Source organism: Augochlora pura, chromosome 1 (assembly GCF_028453695.1).
Source record: "Augochlora pura isolate Apur16 chromosome 1, APUR_v2.2.1, whole genome shotgun sequence".
NCBI classification, from domain to species: Eukaryota; Metazoa; Arthropoda; class Insecta; order Hymenoptera; family Halictidae; genus Augochlora; species Augochlora pura.
In genome coordinates, this window is record NC_135772.1 from 11,175,532 (window position 1) to 11,197,659 (window position 22,128).

The 22,128-nt window shown below is 29.8% G+C and overlaps 6 protein-coding genes across 22 annotated transcripts; 3 read left to right on the forward strand and 3 right to left on the reverse strand.

The window, feature by feature from the left end:
* Nucleotides 1-1,075: 1,075 nt before the first annotated feature.
* LOC144470659 (uncharacterized) lies at nucleotides 1,076-3,142 on the reverse strand. Its single transcript, XM_078182062.1, has 6 exons — nucleotides 3,092-3,142; nucleotides 2,776-2,964; nucleotides 2,334-2,683; nucleotides 1,810-2,274; nucleotides 1,344-1,573; nucleotides 1,076-1,274 (listed from the first exon to the last, which is right to left on the reverse strand). The coding sequence occupies exons 2-6, from the start codon at nucleotides 2,933-2,935 to the stop codon at nucleotides 1,076-1,078; spliced, it is 1,404 nt and encodes a 467-aa protein (XP_078038188.1). The 5' UTR covers nucleotides 2,936-2,964; nucleotides 3,092-3,142.
* A 1,769-nt stretch (nucleotides 3,143-4,911) lies between these two features.
* Nucleotides 4,912-10,952, forward strand: LOC144472031 (PHD finger protein 14). 4 transcript variants are annotated; one of them, XM_078184673.1, is made up of 14 exons: nucleotides 4,912-5,180; nucleotides 6,356-6,514; nucleotides 6,829-7,071; nucleotides 7,178-7,398; nucleotides 7,474-7,628; nucleotides 7,711-7,985; nucleotides 8,053-8,508; nucleotides 8,576-8,864; nucleotides 8,960-9,203; nucleotides 9,283-9,470; nucleotides 9,531-9,669; nucleotides 9,738-10,024; nucleotides 10,106-10,214; nucleotides 10,815-10,952. In XM_078184673.1, the coding sequence occupies exons 1-14, from the start codon at nucleotides 5,138-5,140 to the stop codon at nucleotides 10,833-10,835; spliced, it is 2,829 nt and encodes a 942-aa protein (XP_078040799.1). In that variant the 5' UTR covers nucleotides 4,912-5,137; the 3' UTR covers nucleotides 10,836-10,952. The 4 variants fall into 4 exon arrangements, with proteins under 4 accessions (XP_078040799.1, XP_078040809.1, XP_078040818.1 ...); XM_078184683.1 differs by having other exon boundaries at nucleotides 7,178-7,389; XM_078184692.1 differs by lacking the exon at nucleotides 10,815-10,952 and adding an exon at nucleotides 10,496-10,632.
* On the reverse strand, nucleotides 10,048-13,187 carry LOC144472046 (methionyl-tRNA formyltransferase, mitochondrial). 6 transcript variants are annotated; one of them, XM_078184732.1, is made up of 7 exons: nucleotides 12,979-13,187; nucleotides 12,677-12,843; nucleotides 12,401-12,598; nucleotides 12,196-12,318; nucleotides 11,863-12,041; nucleotides 11,567-11,611; nucleotides 11,114-11,494 (listed from the first exon to the last, which is right to left on the reverse strand). In XM_078184732.1, exons 1-7 carry the CDS (start codon nucleotides 13,093-13,095, stop codon nucleotides 11,322-11,324), a joined length of 1,002 nt encoding a protein of 333 aa, XP_078040858.1. In that variant the 5' UTR covers nucleotides 13,096-13,187; the 3' UTR covers nucleotides 11,114-11,321. The 6 variants fall into 6 exon arrangements, with proteins under 6 accessions (XP_078040876.1, XP_078040867.1, XP_078040858.1 ...); XM_078184713.1 differs by having other exon boundaries at nucleotides 11,567-11,758; nucleotides 12,979-13,180; XM_078184759.1 differs by having other exon boundaries at nucleotides 11,567-11,758; nucleotides 12,677-12,719; nucleotides 12,979-12,996.
* On the forward strand, nucleotides 13,063-15,199 carry Mrpl27 (mitochondrial ribosomal protein L27). Of its 8 annotated transcripts, XM_078184820.1 has the most exons (5): nucleotides 13,167-13,287; nucleotides 13,386-13,957; nucleotides 14,177-14,257; nucleotides 14,325-14,488; nucleotides 14,563-15,199. In XM_078184820.1, exons 3-5 carry the CDS (start codon nucleotides 14,179-14,181, stop codon nucleotides 14,764-14,766), a joined length of 447 nt encoding a protein of 148 aa, XP_078040946.1. In that variant the 5' UTR covers nucleotides 13,167-13,287; nucleotides 13,386-13,957; nucleotides 14,177-14,178; the 3' UTR covers nucleotides 14,767-15,199. The 8 variants fall into 8 exon arrangements, with proteins under 8 accessions (XP_078040929.1, XP_078040992.1, XP_078040946.1 ...); XM_078184803.1 differs by lacking the exons at nucleotides 13,167-13,287; nucleotides 13,386-13,957 and adding an exon at nucleotides 13,063-13,139; XM_078184866.1 differs by lacking the exon at nucleotides 13,386-13,957 and having other exon boundaries at nucleotides 13,079-13,180.
* Nucleotides 14,787-16,704, reverse strand: Tsen34 (tRNA splicing endonuclease subunit 34). 2 transcript variants are annotated; one of them, XM_078184771.1, is made up of 6 exons: nucleotides 16,617-16,704; nucleotides 16,225-16,324; nucleotides 15,876-16,147; nucleotides 15,574-15,784; nucleotides 15,203-15,364; nucleotides 14,787-15,122 (listed from the first exon to the last, which is right to left on the reverse strand). In XM_078184771.1, exons 2-6 carry the CDS (start codon nucleotides 16,274-16,276, stop codon nucleotides 14,917-14,919), a joined length of 903 nt encoding a protein of 300 aa, XP_078040897.1. In that variant the 5' UTR covers nucleotides 16,277-16,324; nucleotides 16,617-16,704; the 3' UTR covers nucleotides 14,787-14,916. The 2 variants fall into 2 exon arrangements, with proteins under 2 accessions (XP_078040897.1, XP_078040906.1); XM_078184780.1 differs by having other exon boundaries at nucleotides 16,225-16,661.
* Nucleotides 16,705-16,769: 65 nt separating this feature from the next.
* Nucleotides 16,770-21,354, forward strand: Mtl (Rac family small GTPase Mtl). Its single transcript, XM_078184792.1, has 4 exons — nucleotides 16,770-16,937; nucleotides 17,417-17,542; nucleotides 17,967-18,303; nucleotides 18,428-21,354. The coding sequence occupies exons 2-4, from the start codon at nucleotides 17,427-17,429 to the stop codon at nucleotides 18,560-18,562; spliced, it is 588 nt and encodes a 195-aa protein (XP_078040918.1). The 5' UTR covers nucleotides 16,770-16,937; nucleotides 17,417-17,426; the 3' UTR covers nucleotides 18,563-21,354.
* The last annotated feature ends 774 nt before the right edge of the window (nucleotides 21,355-22,128 follow it).

A 22,128-nucleotide genomic window follows, 5' to 3' on the forward strand; every position in this document is an offset into this window, starting at 1 on the left:
TTATATTAATACTAACCACTATACTATCGAGAAGGGGACGCTGGTTTATTATTTATTGTTTGTTGTTTATACACATGTTTATAGTATACTAACACTATACTATCGAGTTTTCTTTACACTTTGTTCATAGAAAGGTCTTAATATTGTAGGATTTTACACTCGCTTCCCTCGATGAACTCACCCACTCTCACACAAGGACGTCCACCACGCAAATTTGAAGACATACTAACCCTCGTGATCTCCGTGGAGCCTCCTTTTATACATGGTCAAAAACAAACGCACTCCATTCGCCCAGGTGCCTTCAAACATACCGCACTTAAATCATACCGCGTCTCAATCGTACCGCCTCTCAATCGCACCGCGTCTCAATCGCACCGCTCGTCCACACACGTTCACACTACACACATCCTACAATATTAATAATAATAGTCTTATTTTAATTTATTCTAGCCACCAGTATTTTTTAATGTTATGTCTTTGCGTGTCTTTTAAATCGGTATTTGTTAGTTGATATCTAAATCTTATTTCTGGGTCATCAAATATTATAACTCTATTGTATGTTATTTTTTTATTGTAATTCGTTCTATTATAGTGATAAATAATTGGTTAACTATCGTTGTTCTGTATGCAGGGAATAACTTTTATTGAAAACAATGATAAAAATGAGGAAATTGTGTCCAGTTACGTTCCCGACTCCGAAGCGCAAGCTCTGTTTTGTAAGCACATAGTCATATAGCTTCCAATATTTTAGAATTATAAGTTGAGTACATAAATCTTATTTATAAATTATTTTGATTCTCTTATGTGTTAATGAATATAGTGATGTACTTTAATTATAATTTAAATACACATGTTCTGAGCCTTAATAACATGGTACATTCGCTGTGATTGATAAAAATATACCTGAAATAAAAATTCGAATTAAGAATGTTTATATTGCTCTTATTTTTAGTTACAATTTCAACTATTTCTAATAAGATCTGGTGACAGTAGCAACTGTAGTGAGTGTAATATTATACCTTTATCCAATGTTTTTAATGATAGTATTTAATTTAGAATACCCAGTAATAAAATTCTACAGGCAATGGTTGCTTATATCTTCAAGAATAGCTATTGCAGCATCTGCCTTTGGGAATAAACATTTTTGAGAAAGAGATATCATAGTTGTAGTCAATTCCATTAATCTTATTGTTCTCATTACACAAGCTCGGTGAGTTGTTTTTGTTTGACCAACATATAAACCATGCTGTTGGAGCTGTATCTCTAAAGGCTCACTGTTGATGTTATTTATTAAGCACCAAAATGATGTCAAGTTCACAAAATGTACATAATGCTCAGTTTACCTTAGTTTAAGCAGAAGAAAACCACCTATGAACATGAAATCTTCATAAAGCCTTGTAAGAAATATAGCACTACTATTATAAAAAATGCAATTACGTTTGATTTCAATCTTGGCTAATTTCTCCCAAACTTTCAGTAAATAACCTTTGGCTAAACCTTCAAGAAAGATATAATATTTACCACAAGAATCAATAGCAAAACCAGTTAAAATGTTTTTCGATGTTTCATCTACCTATATAAAGTATTATTTTTATTAACATCTTTAGTAATATTATACAGATAATTTTCATTTTTCTGCAGGTTTCAAATTTTGAATAAATGTTTCTGAAAACTCAAATATTCAATATAGAAATTTAAATTCAATTTGAGATTTATATTTGTTTCCCAGAAACTTTTCAGAAACACTTATTTAAATTTATAAATACAAATATATATTGAGCAATGTTATTACTTTATATGTTACTTTACCGTCAAGACAGTGTCTTCATTCGGTGAATGAATCTTGGAAAATAATTTACAATTATGAGAAAATACACTTGAAAGGATACTATCGGCTAACTGATAGTCATCTAATATTAAAAAAATTCTATTCAGTGTATGAACTTTTTCAAGAACCACATGATGAATCATCGCTAGATCATGTGCCAAGCGGACCTTAATCTTCATTATAGTATCCGATAATGGCAATATGTTGTGGGTAAAGGGAGAAGTTTCATCACTGTTATTATTTACATTGATGCAATGCATATTTTCAGGTTGGAACATGTTTCCACTTAATCTAATTTCCCCTAATCCTCTTAAAAGATCAGATATATCAAATGATGCAAAACCGAGTAAAACCTCCTCTTGTTCAAGTATAAACATTTCTTTTGATTGCATTTTTTGTGTATAAATAGCAGGCTTTGCAGTATTTTTATTTCTTACACCTAGTACCTAATTTATAGTCCCAATTAAATAAATATACATGACCAACAAAAAAATGTTATCATTACTTGAAATGTAAGAGGTTTTGTTCCAAGAAAGCTAATTAACTCTTCTGCTTGAAATTCATTATTCATGAAACAATTCATAAAATCAAAATATATTGTTTTGGTAGGAGTGTAGTATGGTGTAATGATTGTTTTATCAATAAAATTAATTTTTACGTAAAGGTAATTAAAACCCTTTTGAATTACTATGTTATTTGGAATATTTGATATTTTTTCCAACTTAATGGATATATTATTAAATTTGTTTCGTAATTTATTATTAGGTAAAATGTTTTCACACTGTGTATAAATGAAAACAGATAACATATTTGGTATTTGGGATTTTCTGGTATAACAAGTAATTGCACCAATATCTAAAACCAATTCAAGAAACCATATCCTTATATTGATATATATGCAGAAATCAATGATAGATCTAATTATCAGATTTGTAAATTTCAATTACCTGAGAACAGATTTCGAGCTGTTAATGACAACTTCTGCACAGACATCTCTTGTGTTTTCATGGTTTTTAATTTTTTAGATTTTAAAGGTACTTTCACTTCATTAAAAGGAACAAATTCAATTGTCACAGGCTCAGATGGAAACTTTTCTTTTTTCATCATTTTCCAAAATTTATATTGATGTCTGCTATCTAATCATTTAACAGTGATGGAATTTTATGTATTATTTAAATAAAATAATTATTATGATGTAATAATTAGAACATAATACCCAAATAAATATTTCGAATTTTAAAAATGTTTAACTTTAAAACTGACCTGGTATTACATCAAGATATGATATGATGCTAAATTCACCATCAGTTTCATGTTTAACTATTATTGGCTCTGGTTTTGATTTAGTAATAGACTCTGATTCAGAAGGATATATTTCAAGAAAATCATTGTGTTCAAAATTAATTTTGTTATCATGTGTATAAAATTGTTTTACTTTGTCCTTTTTGGCCCTGTAAATTATACATTATAATATTGTTTCTTGTAAATGTTTTTATAAATCCATGAAATACTTATTCCTGTATATACTACTTTATTTACCATTGGTAATAATGTAAGTAATGTCGTAACGAACAAATAAAAATACTTACAATTTGTTAATTACAACAAACCTTTCACAAAACTTATTTTTTCCAGAAAAAATTTGGTAAGTAATAACATAATTACAAAATTTCTGTAATTGCACTTCATTTAAATCAACATCATGGCAAACAGAAAATACAACCCAACGATTATTTTCGTGAACTATAGGTCTCAAGCACCAATCACCGTTTTCTGTATATATCTACAAAACAATATACACATAATATCATGAAATTATAATATTTCGAAGACTAATATAAGTAATTCTTTAATTTAATTAATTAGTTTAATAGCACAAATACATATGTAAAATTGCATACCTTTGTAGCAGTTTCCCAACAGCGGCAATCAAATTTAAAAGTATAGCCCGGTAAAAGTTCGTATTCAACATGTACTTCTGTCAATATTTTGCCAATGTTTATAATATTCGGTTTAGTTTCCGTATTATTATGTTTATTCGATTTAATTTCGGCATTATTATGATTATTTTTAACTTTTACTTCTTTTTTATGTTGTTGCTTCTTTGTAACCTTTTTGTTAAATGCCACAATATTTGCGTTTCCGATATTTACGTCAAATTTTGTTGAAATTAAAAACCCAAAGGTTATAACAAAATGCATTCTTATGTAATTACCTCCTGATTATGTCCTTATTATTTTATATAATTATTTAATAAATGTTGTCGAGGACAAAATGATTAGATATACAAATCAAATTCAAGTGTTCTGATTTCTTAAAAAATATCGTTTCTAACAAGCTCGTATTAAGTAACAAAATTATCATTACTTTATTTTTTAATAATTTTTCTTACACAACTAATTTCTTAAAACATAATTAGTTATAATTTATTATAAAATTGTCTTAATATCTCCTCAATATATGATATGTATACATAAATAAATAATTATACTTTTTAAGAAAATCGTAAACTGGAGATATGAAAGCATTCACGAAGTACATATTCGTAAATCGTAAAATATTTTTTAAAATACATTAAAGTAATATATATATTTAATTTATTTTTTAAAATATAACAAATATTAAATTATACGCAAAATAGTATACTACTAGATGTTATCTTAGCCTCTACACTTTTAACTTTTCAATGTTTCTTATTCATATCTTATGCGTATAGACATGTATTTCCATGTTGTACTCTAGATTACATGATGAATAAAATACATTTATTTATGCTTACATGTTTGTAACTTTTAGATTGAAGTTACCATATTCAATTTTAGTATATGAATTCGAAACATTTTATGTCCATAGAAACAATTGTATGTATACACATTAGATTAAGTCAAAAATGAAAAATTATTTCACGTACATTCGAAAAAGTAACATCTGATTCGTATGTGCATACTAACACAATTTAATTTACAAACAAATTGGTAAATATCGATTGTACTTCCCGCGAAAGGATTTTGAGAAATTCAATATGGCGATATGTTACTGATTCGAGTAGAAACACGGCGGCGTCAGAAGGATAATATGTACCACCGAAGGAAGTCCATTCAATTTTTCTGTAATTAAGTAATTTGAATAACTAAAGTTTCATAAATATTTATAATAAATATTGTGTGCATATGGCCTCGTTCATGTGTACAGTAGAATATATTTTAATTTCTGCATATTAAAAGTAATATATTCAAAGGAATTGGAAATTGTATATACATACAACACGTACATTGTGAATTAAAGAAAATCTTTATGTACCAGTGAAAAATGTCTCAAGACGATGATGTAGGGTTTTTATACAAAACAATGAGTAAGTTAAAAATATTTTATTTTGAATTGATGTGCCATTTATTAATTTCTGTTACTAATAACTATTTCGTTTGCTTCCACAAAACATTTCAAATTGTTGTAACAAATTTTTTGTATATATGTAATTATAAAATATGAAATATGAAGTTAGGATATCGTATTATACGAAATTTAGTCATGTCCTGTCATATGTTAGATTTTAAGTGAAGAGAAAACGGAGAAAACGTGGAAATGAAAAATACACATTGTGCATGATTAACGAGTGTATAATTACTTTATATATTTTTATCAATCTTTTTTCAAAGATAAAGTATTATTATATTACCTAACATATACAAAATTTTCTGTCAAAAATTATAATGTTTTGATGTAGTTTTTAATGAAAGTAATTTGGATAATATTCGGCTGGTCAACGAACTTTTAATTGATATATGTAATAATATGATAAATAGGGGATATGTAAAATTAACCTATTTCGTGTAGCCGGCATCGTATCTTACGCGTACGTCAGTATTTTATGAAGCAACGACTCGTTGACTTCAATGAGTAGTGGGAGACATTCAAAATCTATATAGCTATACATGAAGTGTCAGAATTGCTGACGGGAAAAATAAGTGGGAGTAGTTGAAAGAGGATAAAATAACCTTATTGAAATAAAATATAAGTGTGAATATAAGAGTAATATGACAAGCTTCTGTATGTATTTATTGTAAATGAAGTCCTTACATAACCTAGCATTAAATTATTTTATATTTTTGGTAGTATGTACCTTTCTGAGCTAATGTATTGGATATTGGGAAATGTTTTACTATATAAAATCTATATGCTATTTCGTTTAAATAACATTCTTAAAGAATTATATCATTAACCTTTTGACTATGACTTTCTGTGACTCAAAATTACAAGTATTTTGATATATGATATTCATATGACAATTAGTACAGTTGGCTAAAATAATTCTCAAGTTAGATTGTAGCTGTAGTGAAAGTAAGAATTACGTTATGAAAAATAAGAAAGCTCTGAAACCTTTTCAATATTTAAAATTTAATTATTATGATTTAACAAGCAAGTAAATGTGGTATATTGATAGAAATTTGTATATATATATCTTATGTATGTATTGATAGACCTATGGAGGCATATATTTAATAACTATAAGCAATATTTTCTTTTTAGTTGAAAGGGACCCAAAGAAGAGGAGAGTCAAGCCTATAGGAACAGCACCTTTGCTTGACTTTGATTTGGGTGAAAGTTCTGATGATAGTGACTTTAGAATTGAAGACCACTGTGAGGAATCGGATGATGATTCAGAAGATTCCAATGATATTGGAAAAGGTAAAACAGGAAGTAAAAATTCTATTAATCAGCGTTATATTTTTGAAATTAAAGAGATATTATATGTATATATATACTTTTTTTCATCATCCATACAAAAAGTCTAAGATCATATTAACTGCACATGAGTATACATTTGTGTACTTATTTATCATCTACTCTAACTTATACCTAACTTGTACCTACAGTTTTCTGGTCAACAATTGCTATCTTGTTCTCTCGCTCTCTTTTAAAATGCTCTACTATATATACACAATTCTCTCTTTACATTATCACTCATTTAATTAAGAAGATATTTTTCTTGTATATTACAGAGGAAGAAGATGTATCTGAAGAATCTGATGATTCTTTGGAAGATCCATTACTCAATAGGAAAGAAAATCCTAATTTAACAGTAGGGGATGTAATTGAACAAGCTCGCCAACAAGCACTGAAAGGCGGTCCTCTAGAAGACAAATTAAGTAAAATGTTAATTTGTTGTGGTTGCTTAGGAGATAGAAGTGATGATGTTAATGAAATAGTTGAATGTGATGGATGCGGTGTCAGTGTACATGAAGGTAAGAATATGAATTACAAATATAAATGTAGAACTTTTAGAGCTTGGATAATAGTTCCATTGTTAGATGTAAGTGCTGTTATAATATGCAATACTATCTATTTTAGGATGTTATGGTGTATCTGATGTAGAAAGTTTTTCAAGTACTGATTCTTTATGTCAATCAGCGCCATGGTTTTGTGAAGCTTGCAGTGCAGGCATTGAGGATCCCCCCTGCGAACTTTGTCCAAATAAAGGTGGCATTTTTAAAGAGACTGATGTAGGCAAATGGGTCCATTTAGTATGTGCACTTTATGTACCCGGTGTTGCTTTTGGAGAAGTATGGAAGGTTTTTATTTCTATTATACATAAAACAAGAGTGTTTTAAAATGTTTATGTTCATATTTATTTATAATTATTCTAGGTTGATCGTTTATCAAGTGTAACGCTGTTTGAGATGGCATACAGTAAATGGGGAGCAAAGCAATGCTCCTTATGTGAAGATGCACGTTTTGCTCGTACTGGAGTATGCATAGAATGTGATGCAGGAATGTGTCACACATATTTCCATGTTACATGGTAAGGCAAGAGACTTATAATCGCATACGATTTAAAGAAATATATTGATTTAACGGAAGACTAAAAGTACCATTCTTCATAGTGCACAAAGAGAAGGACTATTATCTGAAGCTCACAGTGAAGAAGTTGACCAAGCTGATCCGTTCTATGCACACTGCAAACTTCATTCCGATAAAACACTCGTTCGTAGACGTAGACGTAATTGGTTAGCTTTACAATTACGAGCTCAGTACCGACACCAATTGTTAAAGCAACCCAATCACTTAGATACTGAAGAACAACGTAGAATTCAAAGAAAGTTAGCTAAGCATAGACATAAATATTTAGCTCATAAAGCATCTCGACCACCACCATGGGGTACGTCATCTACATTAAATGCAACAAACGTATTGGATTTTATAGAGAATACGTCTTTTATTTTTAGTACCAACACAAAAGATGCCTCGGTTATTAACTACATCAGCGTCTGCTTGTCGACAATTAGCAAGAAAAGCTGAACTCATGGGTGTCGATACAGCTGCTTTAGAAGCCCAGGAAGCACAACTCGTAGCATTGGTCGATGTTAGAAAAAAATGGCACATACCACCTGCTTTTAGTGTGGAATTTATTGGTTATTATCTAGATCGTAATTTACGAGTGACATCTATGAAAAGAAGATTGCAAGAACTTCTTGATGTTAATTCGCAATTACTAAATGAACAACAAAGGTTAGACAGAAAGTATGATGAAGTGATGAAAGATAATGAGGAACAAATTCGTGTTAATTTAACATTGAAAGAAAAGATTGAAATGTATCATCAGGTGCTTCAAACTAACGGTTATGGGAAACCCTTACCACAAATAGCTGACTTATCAAAACCAAGAATAACACCAACACTAGGTAAAATTATAATTATAAATTTGAGATTCAAATATATAAAATATATAAATTTTGTTTGTTTTAATAGGCACAGGTTTAGGTGTACCAACCGCGGCTGCGTTGAAAATGGGTGTAGGCTTTCCTTTACCAGTTGGCAAAGGTATAGAAGGAGTACGTGAAGGTAGAGTGTTAAGTAGTCAAGCACAAGATCAAAACCATAAAGGTGAACTAACATTAAGGCATCAATGTGGAATATGCAGGAGATCTACCAACCAGCACCTCCTTGCAAAATGCGACACGTGTCACCTTCATTACCATTTATCTTGTCTTAGTCCACCTCTATCACGTATGCCCAAAAAAACGAAGCTTATGGGATGGTATGTACACGATATGGCATATATATTTTTTACTGTATTTTATCAATACCTTTGCACAATGTCTTAAGTATATGTAATAAATTTGTATAACACAGGCAATGTTCCGAATGCGATAAAGAATCTTCCGGATCAGAGATAGAACGTGTTGATACATCAGCTCCACGTAAGTTGAGGCATTGTAAGGATGATTCTAATTTAACCTCAACACCAACACCGACACCACCACAAGAGATGCAGGCACCTGCAACTCCAACGACACCAAGCACATCAAAAAATTCTTCTACTAGCCTTAATAGTGTAACAAATGTGACAGCTCCTGATACACCTACGACACCAAAAGTAATTATTTACTGAATCATAATTAATTTCGCCCTCTGATGATATAAGAAAGTTCTTTTTATATATTAATTGTATGTAGGTGACTATAAAACCAGTAGGACCACAACTTCCATCTTCAATTCCTGCTCAGTCGGGAGAATCATTGTACAATCAGCAACCAATTAATAATGTGACAATAACGACAAGAGAGGGATCTCCCGAATATATGGTAGCTCCAGCAGATGGTACAGAATCTGTATCGCAAAGGAGTGCTAAGAAAAGAAGGAGGTTGGTAATTTATCTTTGTAAAAGAGTGTGAAAACTTATTTACTTTTCTTTTTTTATTAGGGAGAAACACAAAAGGTATACTCCTGACCCAATTACGGGGATAAAACAAAGGAAACGTAAACATAAAAGAAAAAGTCTCGACGTGGAAAATCCAGAAGGCCAGGGCCAACCAGAAGTTCATAGAAGAATAACAATAAAAGTATGATTCTATAATTCTGTTTTGTTTTAAATATAGAATAATTAATTTGCATTTACTCCGCCAAAAAGATCAAGCCAATTCCAAGACCTGAGGGTGAAATAGCTTCTGAATCAAGTCCACAAATGTTCGTTGCTACATCAACCAGCACTGAAATCACGTCACCACCTCCGCCTAAATTACTACCCCCACCAGCTCCACCTGTAGTTCTGACTCCTGCATCAGTTACAGCAAATGCAACTACTAATAATGCAAGTAATAGGGCATCTACGGGAAATGGAAAAAGGGGGAAAGATACAGACCTTTTAACTCATTGTAATGTCTGTGATATGCCTGGTACCAGTCAAAATCTCGTTATGTTAGTAAACATAAATAATGTTATACGTAGTTGTTTTATATGTGTTATGAAATCTTCATATTGTCACTGCTTACATATTAGGTGTGATGAATGTAAAAAGTGCTACCACTTCACCTGTCTTGATCCACCAGTTAAAAAATCACCCAAACGAAGAGGCTATTCATGGCATTGTGCAGACTGCGATCCTAGTGTAAGTTAACTATAATATATTAATTGCATTTATTGCACAATTGAATAACGGTACTTTTTATTTAGTCAAAACAAAAAAATACAAATCATGGTCAATATTCATTTTTAAAGATGTTGATTAGATGATATTGCTCTAATATTCAAAAACAACAAATACCTGACGAAATATAAAGTACTTTATTGTTGTTATACATGTAAATCATCAGTTTTCTGAATGATCATAAACGTAGAACAAACAATCTTATTAATAACTAGTTGCTAACATTAACTACTTATTTTCAGTAAGAGCTGTGCCGTCTTTATTTATTCAATAATCAAACACAACGTTCCATTTACGAAATATCGAAAGGCAATTAGTTATTAATACGAAAAATATTTTAATCTCACTTTTATAAGAAAATGGGATCAATTCTTCGTAAATGACGGATAATACAACTACACTACATATAATTTTGAAGCAGGCCAAAGTAACAAATTAGCTTAAACTTATTTATGGATAATTTTAACTTTGATCTGAGATTGTCAATAGGAATATATTAAAGCTAAATTAATTCAATAAAACTAAGAATCTGTATTAGTAAAAATATTTCTTTTATTTCAGGCCTCTGAAACTGAGACTTAATATCAACAATTTTATGTCTGCAGCTATAATTCTACGTTTAAATAAATTAAGACATTGAATGTCATTATGTTTTTTGTAAAATATACAGAATATAGATAACAATTTCTCCTCTAATTAAACAAAGTTTCTTGAAAGCACATACTGTAAATTTTATTTTTACATCTGGTTTAGAACTTCCGTCTTCTGTTAATAAAGTTTTAATTATTTATTATCAATTAATTTATTTTGTACTTAATCTTATATCATTTTGGGGGTATATACACGTTTAAGAAGGTAAGAAAATTAAATAATTGTATATAATTCTAGTTTTGTAGATAATAATCATACATAAGTTAAACATTTTAAAATATTTATGTCACAGTTTATAGAGTCGATTGAAAATATAATTAAATTTATTACATTTAACCTTTGAGTATTGATAAAATACAACTTTTGTGTGACAACTTTTTTTAATGCACATTTTTTGTTACATTTAAAATGAATTATTTATGAAGAGAACAAAATGTCTGTTTTATTTTTACTAGCTATATAACCATTGTTGAAGTCATTTGCACTCATAACAGGTTTACCTTGAATGCCTATATTTTTTACCCAAATGCAACCTTCATTTTTACACTTTATAATTAATGCATCATTAACTTCATCATACATTACCATTCCTACAAAGATAGAGCTTTATAGTGGTCATATAAAGTTATGAAATTAATTTCAATTCAAAATTATACGTTTACCTGGTGCTTTGTCTATAAATTTTGTTGCAATTGATTCATCAGTAACTGTAATATCATATAACTTTACTGTCTTATTAATGAATCTTGTGCTTAAAGGATACAGTCCCATAAGAGCACGGTGTAAATTATAAATATTTCTTGCAGACATTTCATTCCATTTTACAGAAGCTATCTTTGATGTTATTTTGGGAGCTGAATAGCATAATGCAATTAATAATTTTCAGAATTTAGAAAACTAATTTATATTATGTATGTCTATTAAAACATTGCAAACTAAAGGTGAAAGGTATATTCACCATATGTTGCATCAGCTTTATTTTGAGGTTTTGCAGATTGTAAAGCTTTTGGGAGATCTTCAAGCACTTGTTCTAAAAGACAAGCTCCAAGTTTTGATAATTTAGTATACAACTGAGGTAATGTTTCATGCTCATTTATATTAATTTCTTTTTGTACAATTATATCCCCTATATCAAACCTGAAATCATAGTTTATTGCAAGAGTTCACTCTTATATTATAATTTACGAACTCTTATGAATATTCTGGCAGTTATTGTTTTCTCTATTACTTACAATGAAATCAAGAACTATTGAAATTATTCACATGAAAAATATATAAATATTTTACTTGCTTCTTTGGCTTTATCTTCATTATTGTTACACCTGTCTTATCATCACCATTCATCAATGAGTAAATTATTGGTGATGCTCCTCTCCATCTTGGTAACAAACTACCATGCACATTTATCATACCACTGCATAATGTTCATAACAAAAGATATATTAATATAGTAAATGTAAACTGATCTCTACCGCTGTAGATATAAAATTGCTTACAATGGAAAAGAATTTATAATCGTGGATGGAATTAAATGACCAAATGAAACAACTACCCCAATGTGAAAGTTGTATACAATGGTATCAAGTGGCCAGTAATTTATAGTAATACCTTTTTCTTTAGCATATTTTGTAACAGCATTCTGTTTGGTCGTATTGACTGTAACTACTTCCAAGCGTTGCACTAGTTTGGAATGACTAAATAAAAAGATAACAGTTATTTAAAATAAAAGAACAATAAAATGTAATATTACATGAAATATAAACTTGGCATACTATTTTTCATATAAAACCTTTAAGCTCTCTACTGAATATCCATCTGTGCCAAAAAATAATATATTCCATGGTCCATTTTTCAGCAAACGATCGGATTCTTTATTCGAAGCATAACATTTAATATTTACTTTTCTTTTAACATTTAGTACTAATATCTTATTTAATTCCTTTAATGAACATATGAATTGTTTCGACTTAAATTTTGTTACATTAAAAATTGACATATTGTTTGTATTATCATTTAACTTAATAAATTTATACTAAATTTGTTACTTTTTGATACTGATGTATTGTGCACTTACATACGATCTTAAAATTTGAATTGTGTGGTTATGTTGTATCAGAAAGAGAATCAGTGTGCAAGATCGGTTTTTTGGCACGCTCGGTATAGTGCTGCCATCGCAGCAACGTAAAATCATGGAGTGGAGTCATCAACTGGAGTGGATTCAAGTGTACATATTTGGTACTGACCGTTTGGTGGAACCATATTTTTCCTGTTCCAGGGTATAACGCAATTTTCACCTGTCATCAAATATTGAGCCAGTATTTAAAAAATAATTTTTCTATTACGTAGAACGTTTGTTTCTTAAAATAGTGTTGTGTAATTTACAGTAAGTCATGAAAGTATTCGAACGCTCTAAAATATAAAGTTTGACGCGAAAAAAATGTGAGACTCATTACGAATTACAAAATATTTTTATTCCTGTAGTAACATACAAGTATCACGGTTATACATGTTAAATTTCAAGCGTCTACAACGTGAACAATACTTATGAAAAATTTGTTGCCAACATCAGCTAAATGGACGCCACAAAAGTTTTCGAACGTCGAAACTTGTACACAAAACAAAACTTGAATTCGACAAATTGTAAACATTGGTTCCTTCAGTTGATGTTACACACTTCCCCTGTTCCGTATTGCAAGTCTTGAGAAGATTGTACAATTTGTATTAATAAATTCTGCTGTAATTTAACATCTAAGATTTCTATTGTTCTGAGGACCTGCCAATTGAGGACGTACCTCAAATTTTGTAAGACTCTCTTTAGTCATAGGGCGCTCTGTTAGTGAAGATGGTTGCGCATACATCCTCACCATCTTATTGCGCATCTAACCCGCAGTGGATTCTACTTCAGCAATGAATTGTCAGCCTATCAGGGCAAACAAAATTTCTATATCAATCCTTGCTAACAAATCAAGCTGTTGCCTGTAGGTGTGCATGGATAACACTCATTACTGTAAATCTTAACGTTTAAATTCATAAACTAAAAACGAATATCAAAGGTATTGTATTTCGAAAAAAGTTTCGTTCATTAGTCTGTACTTATGCAGTAGCGTGTACTCTTCTTCACATTTATATGAACCGAATGTAGTGATGGTAAATAAAAAATCAAAATTGTTAGTGATTTTAATTTAAATGCTTTGCAAAAATGTCCGTTTACTTATAATAGGTTATGATATATTCAAGTAAACAAATAGATATAATATGCTATTGTATTTCAGATATGTCTCTTTTAACGCATTTACTTTATAATGCTCTGCAAAATACAAAGTCTTTTGGAATTACTCCTACTACTAATTTAGGTTCGTAACTATTTTTGTAATGTATTTTGTGCAATTAATAAATTTTAACATAAGAAATGATTAACAGCATGTGTAAGACATGCATCAAAGAAGTCTAGTGGCAGCACAAGAATTAAACCTGGTCATCCAAGACCAAAACACAGAGGATGGAAAGTTCAAGATGGATGGTACGTTCAGAAAGGTCACATACTAGCTACACAACTTCGGCCCAGATTTCATCCAGGGCTATATGTAAGTTTTATTGTAGTTCCATACATTTTTATTAAACTATAAGAATTTAAGTTACATATATGATTTATTTATAGGTTGGTATGGGTAGAAATGGGACATTATATGCTTTAGAACCTGGAAGAGTAATGGTCACATGTGAAAAAATTAATCCAAATAATACTCACTCCTGGGCTGTAATGAACTATGCAGGTAGAGAGAAAAGCGTTATATATAAGAAATATTTTAACGTTATTCCTAAGAAGCAACATGACAGATTTGTAGTAATCGACACTGTTTGAATTAAAATCTTTTGATTTAAGTTATATTTAGTCCTGAATTAAAAGATCTTTATCAGTTCATGAAGAGGAGGAGTAAATATATAGCAATATAAAAACAATAAAATTCTAATAGTTTATTTCTTTTACAAAATTGTACGAAACTGAAGAATATTATCCATTTTCAAGTACTTTACTTTCTGCCCACTGAAACGATTGATATATAATATTATTTTCATCTTTAGAGAAAAATGCGTATACACGTGTTTTTCGAACATGCCATGCAATACGACATTGAGCTGAAAGTTCGGTTATTGGAAATTCTTCGTTTCTGTCCTTACAGTGGACTATAAACTGGGAATGAAACATAATAGGATCACCTGTAAATTTAGAAACTTAAAATCTTCCTCTTTATCTTGTAATAATACATAAGTAGTGAACAATGTTTTTTATTACATACCAGGATATACTAAGAAATCTCCCCCAAATTTTTCACCACTTGTTACAAAGTATCCCTTCTCCCAAAGATCCTTATACGTATAATATCGAAGTTGTTCTTTAGGGTTGCTAGGATACTTCCATTCTACTAATTTAACTTCATCTTTATTTGCCCATGGATATACTAAGAATATATTTCACTTGTTTAAAAAACATATTTTTTCTAGAAGAACATGTATTTCACAATACGTATTGTTTTATGTATACATTTTTATTTTTCAAGACATGTTCTTGCAAGGTTCCAGCAGTTTCATCAAATATTTATACATTTACAGCAAGTAGAAATCTATAAATATCCATGGCCTTTATTATTAATATAAATACTGCGCATACCTGTATGAGTTTGAATAAGAGCATCAGTCCTGTCTAGTTTAGGTACTTTTGCCATTTCCTCTTCCAACAATTCTTGTCTATTTATTTCAATATTATTAAGAGCTTCTTCTACTTTTGGATCTAGAGGCTTTTTTGCTTTTTTCTTCCTTGTTTCTATTCCAAGTATTTTTCGTTTCTTTCCCTCTACAATCTTATCCATGACACTGATCACCTATAAAAATATGTGAAAAATTTCACAAAAATTTTATACATAGAATGCTATATATATGAAAATCAATTCTGAGAAAAATTATTTTGGAAACCTGTTTTTTCCTCTCATTCCTTAAACATTCTTCTTGTTCAATAAATAATGTGTTTCTATATTCTTCAAAAGCTTGCTTTAATGATTCAGCTGGTGGTTCTTGAAGGCACGGATAATAGATGAGTTGGGCTATGTTTTTCTCAAGCAAAAGTGATACTTCTTCTGGTTGTAGAAATAATGGAAGACCTGAAAGTATATCTTGTCTAGGTTTCTTCGGAAGACAACCTATTAATTCACCAACAATTCTATGATGTTTTCGAAGTTTTAACCAATCTGAAAGGTAAGCATAATTAATATATGTCTATACTTACACAATACAATATGTTCTCCAAAAATGTAGAACAAATTACCTTCTGCACTCCATATGAAAACATTGTTTTTTGATGAAATTAAATTTATCATTTTTATGATAAAAACGTTATTAAATTTTGTTTCTATAATTTTACACACCTTAAAAATAATGATAGCTTTAATATTGCAATTATAATTGATATTTTAAAAACTCTTTTTATATGTTCCGGTAGCGTAAGAACAAATTACACATATTTTTAAATATTTCTCAGATCTATTTTTTAATAACCAATCAAATTAAATGCTAATGCTAAATGCTGATTCTCATAATAATCACAGGGAAAAGTAATCAATGAAATAATACTTTGGACAGATAATATATAATTCCGAATAATAATTACAATTGATCAGGATTTTAACATTTTCATTATTCTTATAAGATATATGATACCTTGAAATCACAAAAAAAAAGCACAACGCAGACGGATCATGCACAGGCACGCACAGGTTATGCGCACACCAAAAATACTTGATTCGACAGATGTCGCCATTCATCATTTCTGAATAATAATTGTTTCTGGTAGAAGGGGAAGGAAGAGTATTGTCGAACATCTGTCACCAAGCGAAGGCTACGTCCGTTTTAGTGCCAAAAACCGCAGTACCGTCATGGCACCCGGTTTTCTAATTTTTTGAAGAAATCTAATTATATATACAACATCAAAATCGTGTCGAAATAGTGTGTTTTTTCTAATCGAACGTTTGTTCATATCTGGTGAGTGATTAACTAATAATTGATTGTTCTTATTTACCAATTACATATCAAGCAAGTAAGCCGAAATTGAAGGGCGAGCCCTTCAATTAAGTCGAAACTGCAATCCTCTTGTGGCTAACCTACAAATTTGAAACGTGCATCGTTTGTTCTGTCTTCAATCACTTGACGGATTTATATGACTTCAATAATATTTGTCGTTGTGTTAACATAAATACGAATCGTATATACGAAAAATATTTTTGACCTCGAAAACATGAATATATTTTTCTTGAACTGTACAATTGTAATTGATGATTATTTCGTTATAAGATAAAGTAGTTGCATTTTATTGAATTATGAAGTTACAAATGTTTTAGAAATGTAACTAATAAGCGACAATGTAGATATTACTTTTGATTTCTGCAATTAAAAACCGACTCATAATACTTTTTAGTTAAGTACTGCGATAAAGAAATAACGAAATTTATTTGTTACTTCAGTCTTGGAAACATGAGCTCAGGTAGACCAATCAAATGTGTGGTGGTAGGAGATGGAACAGTAGGAAAAACATGTATGTTAATATCATATACAACAGATAGTTTTCCAGGCGAATATGTGCCCACAGTGTGAGTACTATTGTTTGTGACAATACAATATCCTTACTGTATTGTTTGTGACAATACAATATCTTTAGAATATGAAGTTTGAGTCAAAGTTATTCAGGAAAGTATTATTTTGTATGCCTTTATGAGTAATACATTTTTACAATCTTTTTATTACCCACTTCTTTCTTGGAGTAGTGAAATAGGGTGGCTAATAATAGTGAAGCAGTATTGGACACCCTTCCACTACTTACAGGAAGTAATCCATTCTGCAATATATTTTTATATCTGTCTCTCTGTTCTACGGGCTTTTAAAATTTTCTTCAAATATATAATTACTCAAACAAAATAAATGCTAATGTAACAAACTATTTTTTAATTGTCATTGTTTATTATAATTTTATTGAATGTTCATATTCTTGAATATAATATTTGTTGTATTATGCAGATTTGACAATTATTCAGCACCCATGGTTGTGGATGGAATACCTGTTAGTTTAGGACTTTGGGATACAGCAGGACAAGAAGATTATGATAGGCTGCGTCCACTATCATATCCCCAGACTGATGTGTTTCTAATTTGTTTCTCAGTAACAAGCCCATCATCTTTTGAAAATGTTACCAGTAAATGGTATCCAGAGATAAAACATCATTGCCCAGATGCTCCAATGATACTTGTTGGAACCAAAATAGATTTACGAGATGATCGTGAGACGCTCACTGGCTTAGCTGAACAAGGCCTTAGTGCTATAAAACGTGAACAAGGACAGAAACTGGCAAATAAGGTTAGAATTGGTTTGGATACTATGTGTAGTGTTTATAGCAAATTCTAAGGGTATTGAGTATTATAGATTGTAATATTTTCAAATTGTTACGCAACTAAATATTAATATAAAATGTAATTGGCAGATTCGTGCAGTAAAATATATGGAATGTTCTGCATTGACACAACGTGGCCTGAAACAAGTATTTGATGAAGCCGTTCGTGCTGTTTTAAGACCTGAACCTCAAAAACGCAGACAGAGAAGATGCATTATGTTATAAATATTAAATGAGCAGGCATTAATCAACGTAGGTAAAGCCATATGTAAACTGACAGACTGAAATTAATTTTGTCATAAAGGAGGGAAAGAGAATATGAATGTTTTGAAATGGAGATAGTAACCCATGCATTTTAATGAATTTTCTGGCAGCTGTAGTTCACTACATTATATACAAAGTACAATTGACAGCTTGTTTACATTAATATAAGCTGCAAAACCAATGTAAGACTAAAAACCTTAGACAACGAGAAAGTATGATATTATGGTCATTTTTAATTATTTTACTTATTGCATTAAAACAAGTTAACTTTACTATGAATTTACATATGTCAGTCTATGTGTCTATATGTCTAACATAATTTTATATATTGACTTACTAGTCAGAACGTTAAGATGAAATGTAAAGCTGTATACATATCTATTTACACATAAATTTTTTATTTTTATAAAATGACAACTTTAATTTACTGTTGTCATACCTTGTATCTCTTAATTTTGCAGTGCTGTATTTCAGTCAATATTAGAACAAACAAATCTCAACTGTTAAATCATAAAAGCTGCCAGACTAAACTTTTTACATTTATAATAGTAAAAACATTCATTTTAATACACACATGATAGATATTACAATCAATACACTCAAAATTTTGACGAATAATGTAAAATAATATTTAAGATTATTTAAACATATAGTGCCATAGCAACGAAAAAATCAAATTAATAATATGAGCACTTTTTATGTCAGTTCTAGACAATACATGTATGTATCTTAATAGTCCGTTTCATTAGTCAGCGTAGAAAAAGTGTAAAGGAATTGAAGCATTTCTTCTGACAGGAAATATTTTTTGCTTACATTAAAATATTCTATAAATGTTACGATTGTAATATTTTTTCGTGTAATAATAGAAAGGAGATACATTTATGTACAAAATACTGCCAAGAAACATTCATATGACTTTTTATGAACAAACCTAATAGCTTCATACGACACTCTATTGTCTAGAATTTGAACATTTAATTATTTTAACATAATACAGACATTTGTATTACGTGTGTGTTAATATTTATTTGATTTTGACTATGTGCTGAATAACAGTGTTCTAAATGGAATTCATTGAAGAACATTTAAACATTTATATCTTATATTGTATCTTTATTGTTGCATGTAACAGATACAGTTTTACAGATTGTTGCACTGCTGCAGTCTCTCAATCATCAATTAAGAGCCCTAAATTATTTCTCATAGAAACTGAGACTGCATTGTAAAAGTAATAATCAAAATATATGTTAGACTCTGTAAGGATAAACATATGGTGCAAAGTATGCCCACAAACTGGAAAACATAGCACAATTTATTTTAAAGAATATTATGACTTTTTTAATCTACCATTTTCACATTTATAAATCTAATTTATATTGATCTTCATAACGAAATGAAATGTAATGTATTTTAGAGTAATCAATGGGTACACTGTATACTATGAATGTTTTGTCTTATGTTTCCTTTGTTTTAGATATTATGTCTCCAAGCAACACATAATGACTTAAACTCATTTATGTATTACAGATTATTGGTGAACGAATCTTATTCATTAAACTTTTCTAGTTCTTTTCTTGTTCCATCATGTTGCCCTTGCGATCATGCGGCTATACATGTATTGCATAATGTCATACCAATTTTGGGTTCTTTCCATTATACCTTTATAAATTAGGATCCTGCTCTGATTTTCTAAAAAGAAATTTTGCATTTACTTTTGAATCTCTTTATATGTTCAGTCTCTATTAGACACACGACATGTCTAGTCATCATGTTAAATCTATCTGATGTCTATAAGAAAGCCTATTACTTAATTGTTATTATTGTATTACCAAATGTGTCGTATTCACATACACTTCAATATTTGCTTTTATCATCATTTTTTTATCTTTTGTACAATATTTTCTACCGTTCAACGCACAACAAACCTCTTTAACTATATATAGTCATTTTTTCTTTCATGTTTTACATAACTTTGAAAGTCTTCCAGAGTACCTTCACTCTGATTGTCGTACATAATCCCGACATGTTTTTAAACTCTCAGTGCAGAGTGAAATTTTACAAAACACTATAAACATTTCACAAAACACAAATATTTTTCTCACTTCACATGTTCACTAACAACCAGATAGTTCTCCGGCAGGATCTGCTTGATGTATACCATTTTTTCTAAAAAATATGCTTCATAATAATTTCTAGATCTATTCAGATAAGTCCTCCATCAAATATTAAACTATCTTCTAGTTTTCTATGACTTCAAGAGACATCTGTCCATCTTTATCTACAAACCTGCACTTTTGCCATAGAAAAGTTGTTAACGCTAAACTCGATCTTATCCTCTGTACTATAACTTTCTTCGTAAGTGAGTTGCATGGAGACAGAACCCTCAACAATTCCTTCAGCCTGTTTTTTATGCTAAAGTTACCTATATTTTACTTTTATGATTACTACTTTTGTATTATAATACATTTCGTTCGCATTGATTACTAATATTTAAAACGTTAATTTCATAGATATTACATGCTCTCTATGAATAGACTCAATGAAAATAACAGTGTGATGTTGATTAACAAATATTCCTCCGCTAGTGAACATGCTATTTTTTTATATTTGAAAGATAAAAGCTTAGAAGTATAGAAAGGTAGGACATGTGTGCCATATGCTTTCAAATTTATACAATAGATATTAAATTAACATACATACATTGTTCATATTTGTACTCAACATAAATTTAAAAGTGAATTAAAGGTATGTCATCATATTTCAAATGAAAAATGTTTAGTATAAGTAAAAGTGAATTAAGAATGAGGCATAAATAATGCTTGCTGAGTGTACATACTGTAGCATAGTAGATAACATGCTCTAAATTTCAATCAAGCAACCTTTGACAATGAGGTAACATTGATTGTTACTCCTAACATATTTCAGTATGTACACAGTCTAACAGAATAATTATAAGTTTTACGAAAGAAAATAGCTGAATTGTGGCGGCTATTCACTCCACTTTAATGCTGCTAGTCTGAAGAAATAGTAACGGAATGGACAATTATTATGACTTCAGCTGTCTTCTTTTAAAAGACATATAATACACATGATTGAAGTATACAGTGTGTCGCAAAATGTTTGCTTTACTACATTTGCTACACGCTCTTGAAGATAGTAATATTATTTCACGCATTTTTATTGAAAAAGGTCTTATAAATTAAGGCTCCAATTGAGGACGTAATACACATACAATACATGTATAGTTCCCATATAAGACAACTGTTTACATTGATACTTCAAATACAACTTAAGACATTAATAATGCAGTTTAATGTCAGATTTAAGCCTTTGTCAGAAGGACCTTTTTTATATTATGTACATACGTACATAAACGCTACACATTCATTATTAAGCTGAAGCACTAAAGTGTGTAATGTAATAATGATATGCACACTTTGCATTTATTGTAAGTAGTGCATTTATTTTACAGTTATTATGTGTGTATTTATTGTGCACGTTCTTTTATTCCTTACATATGAATCAAA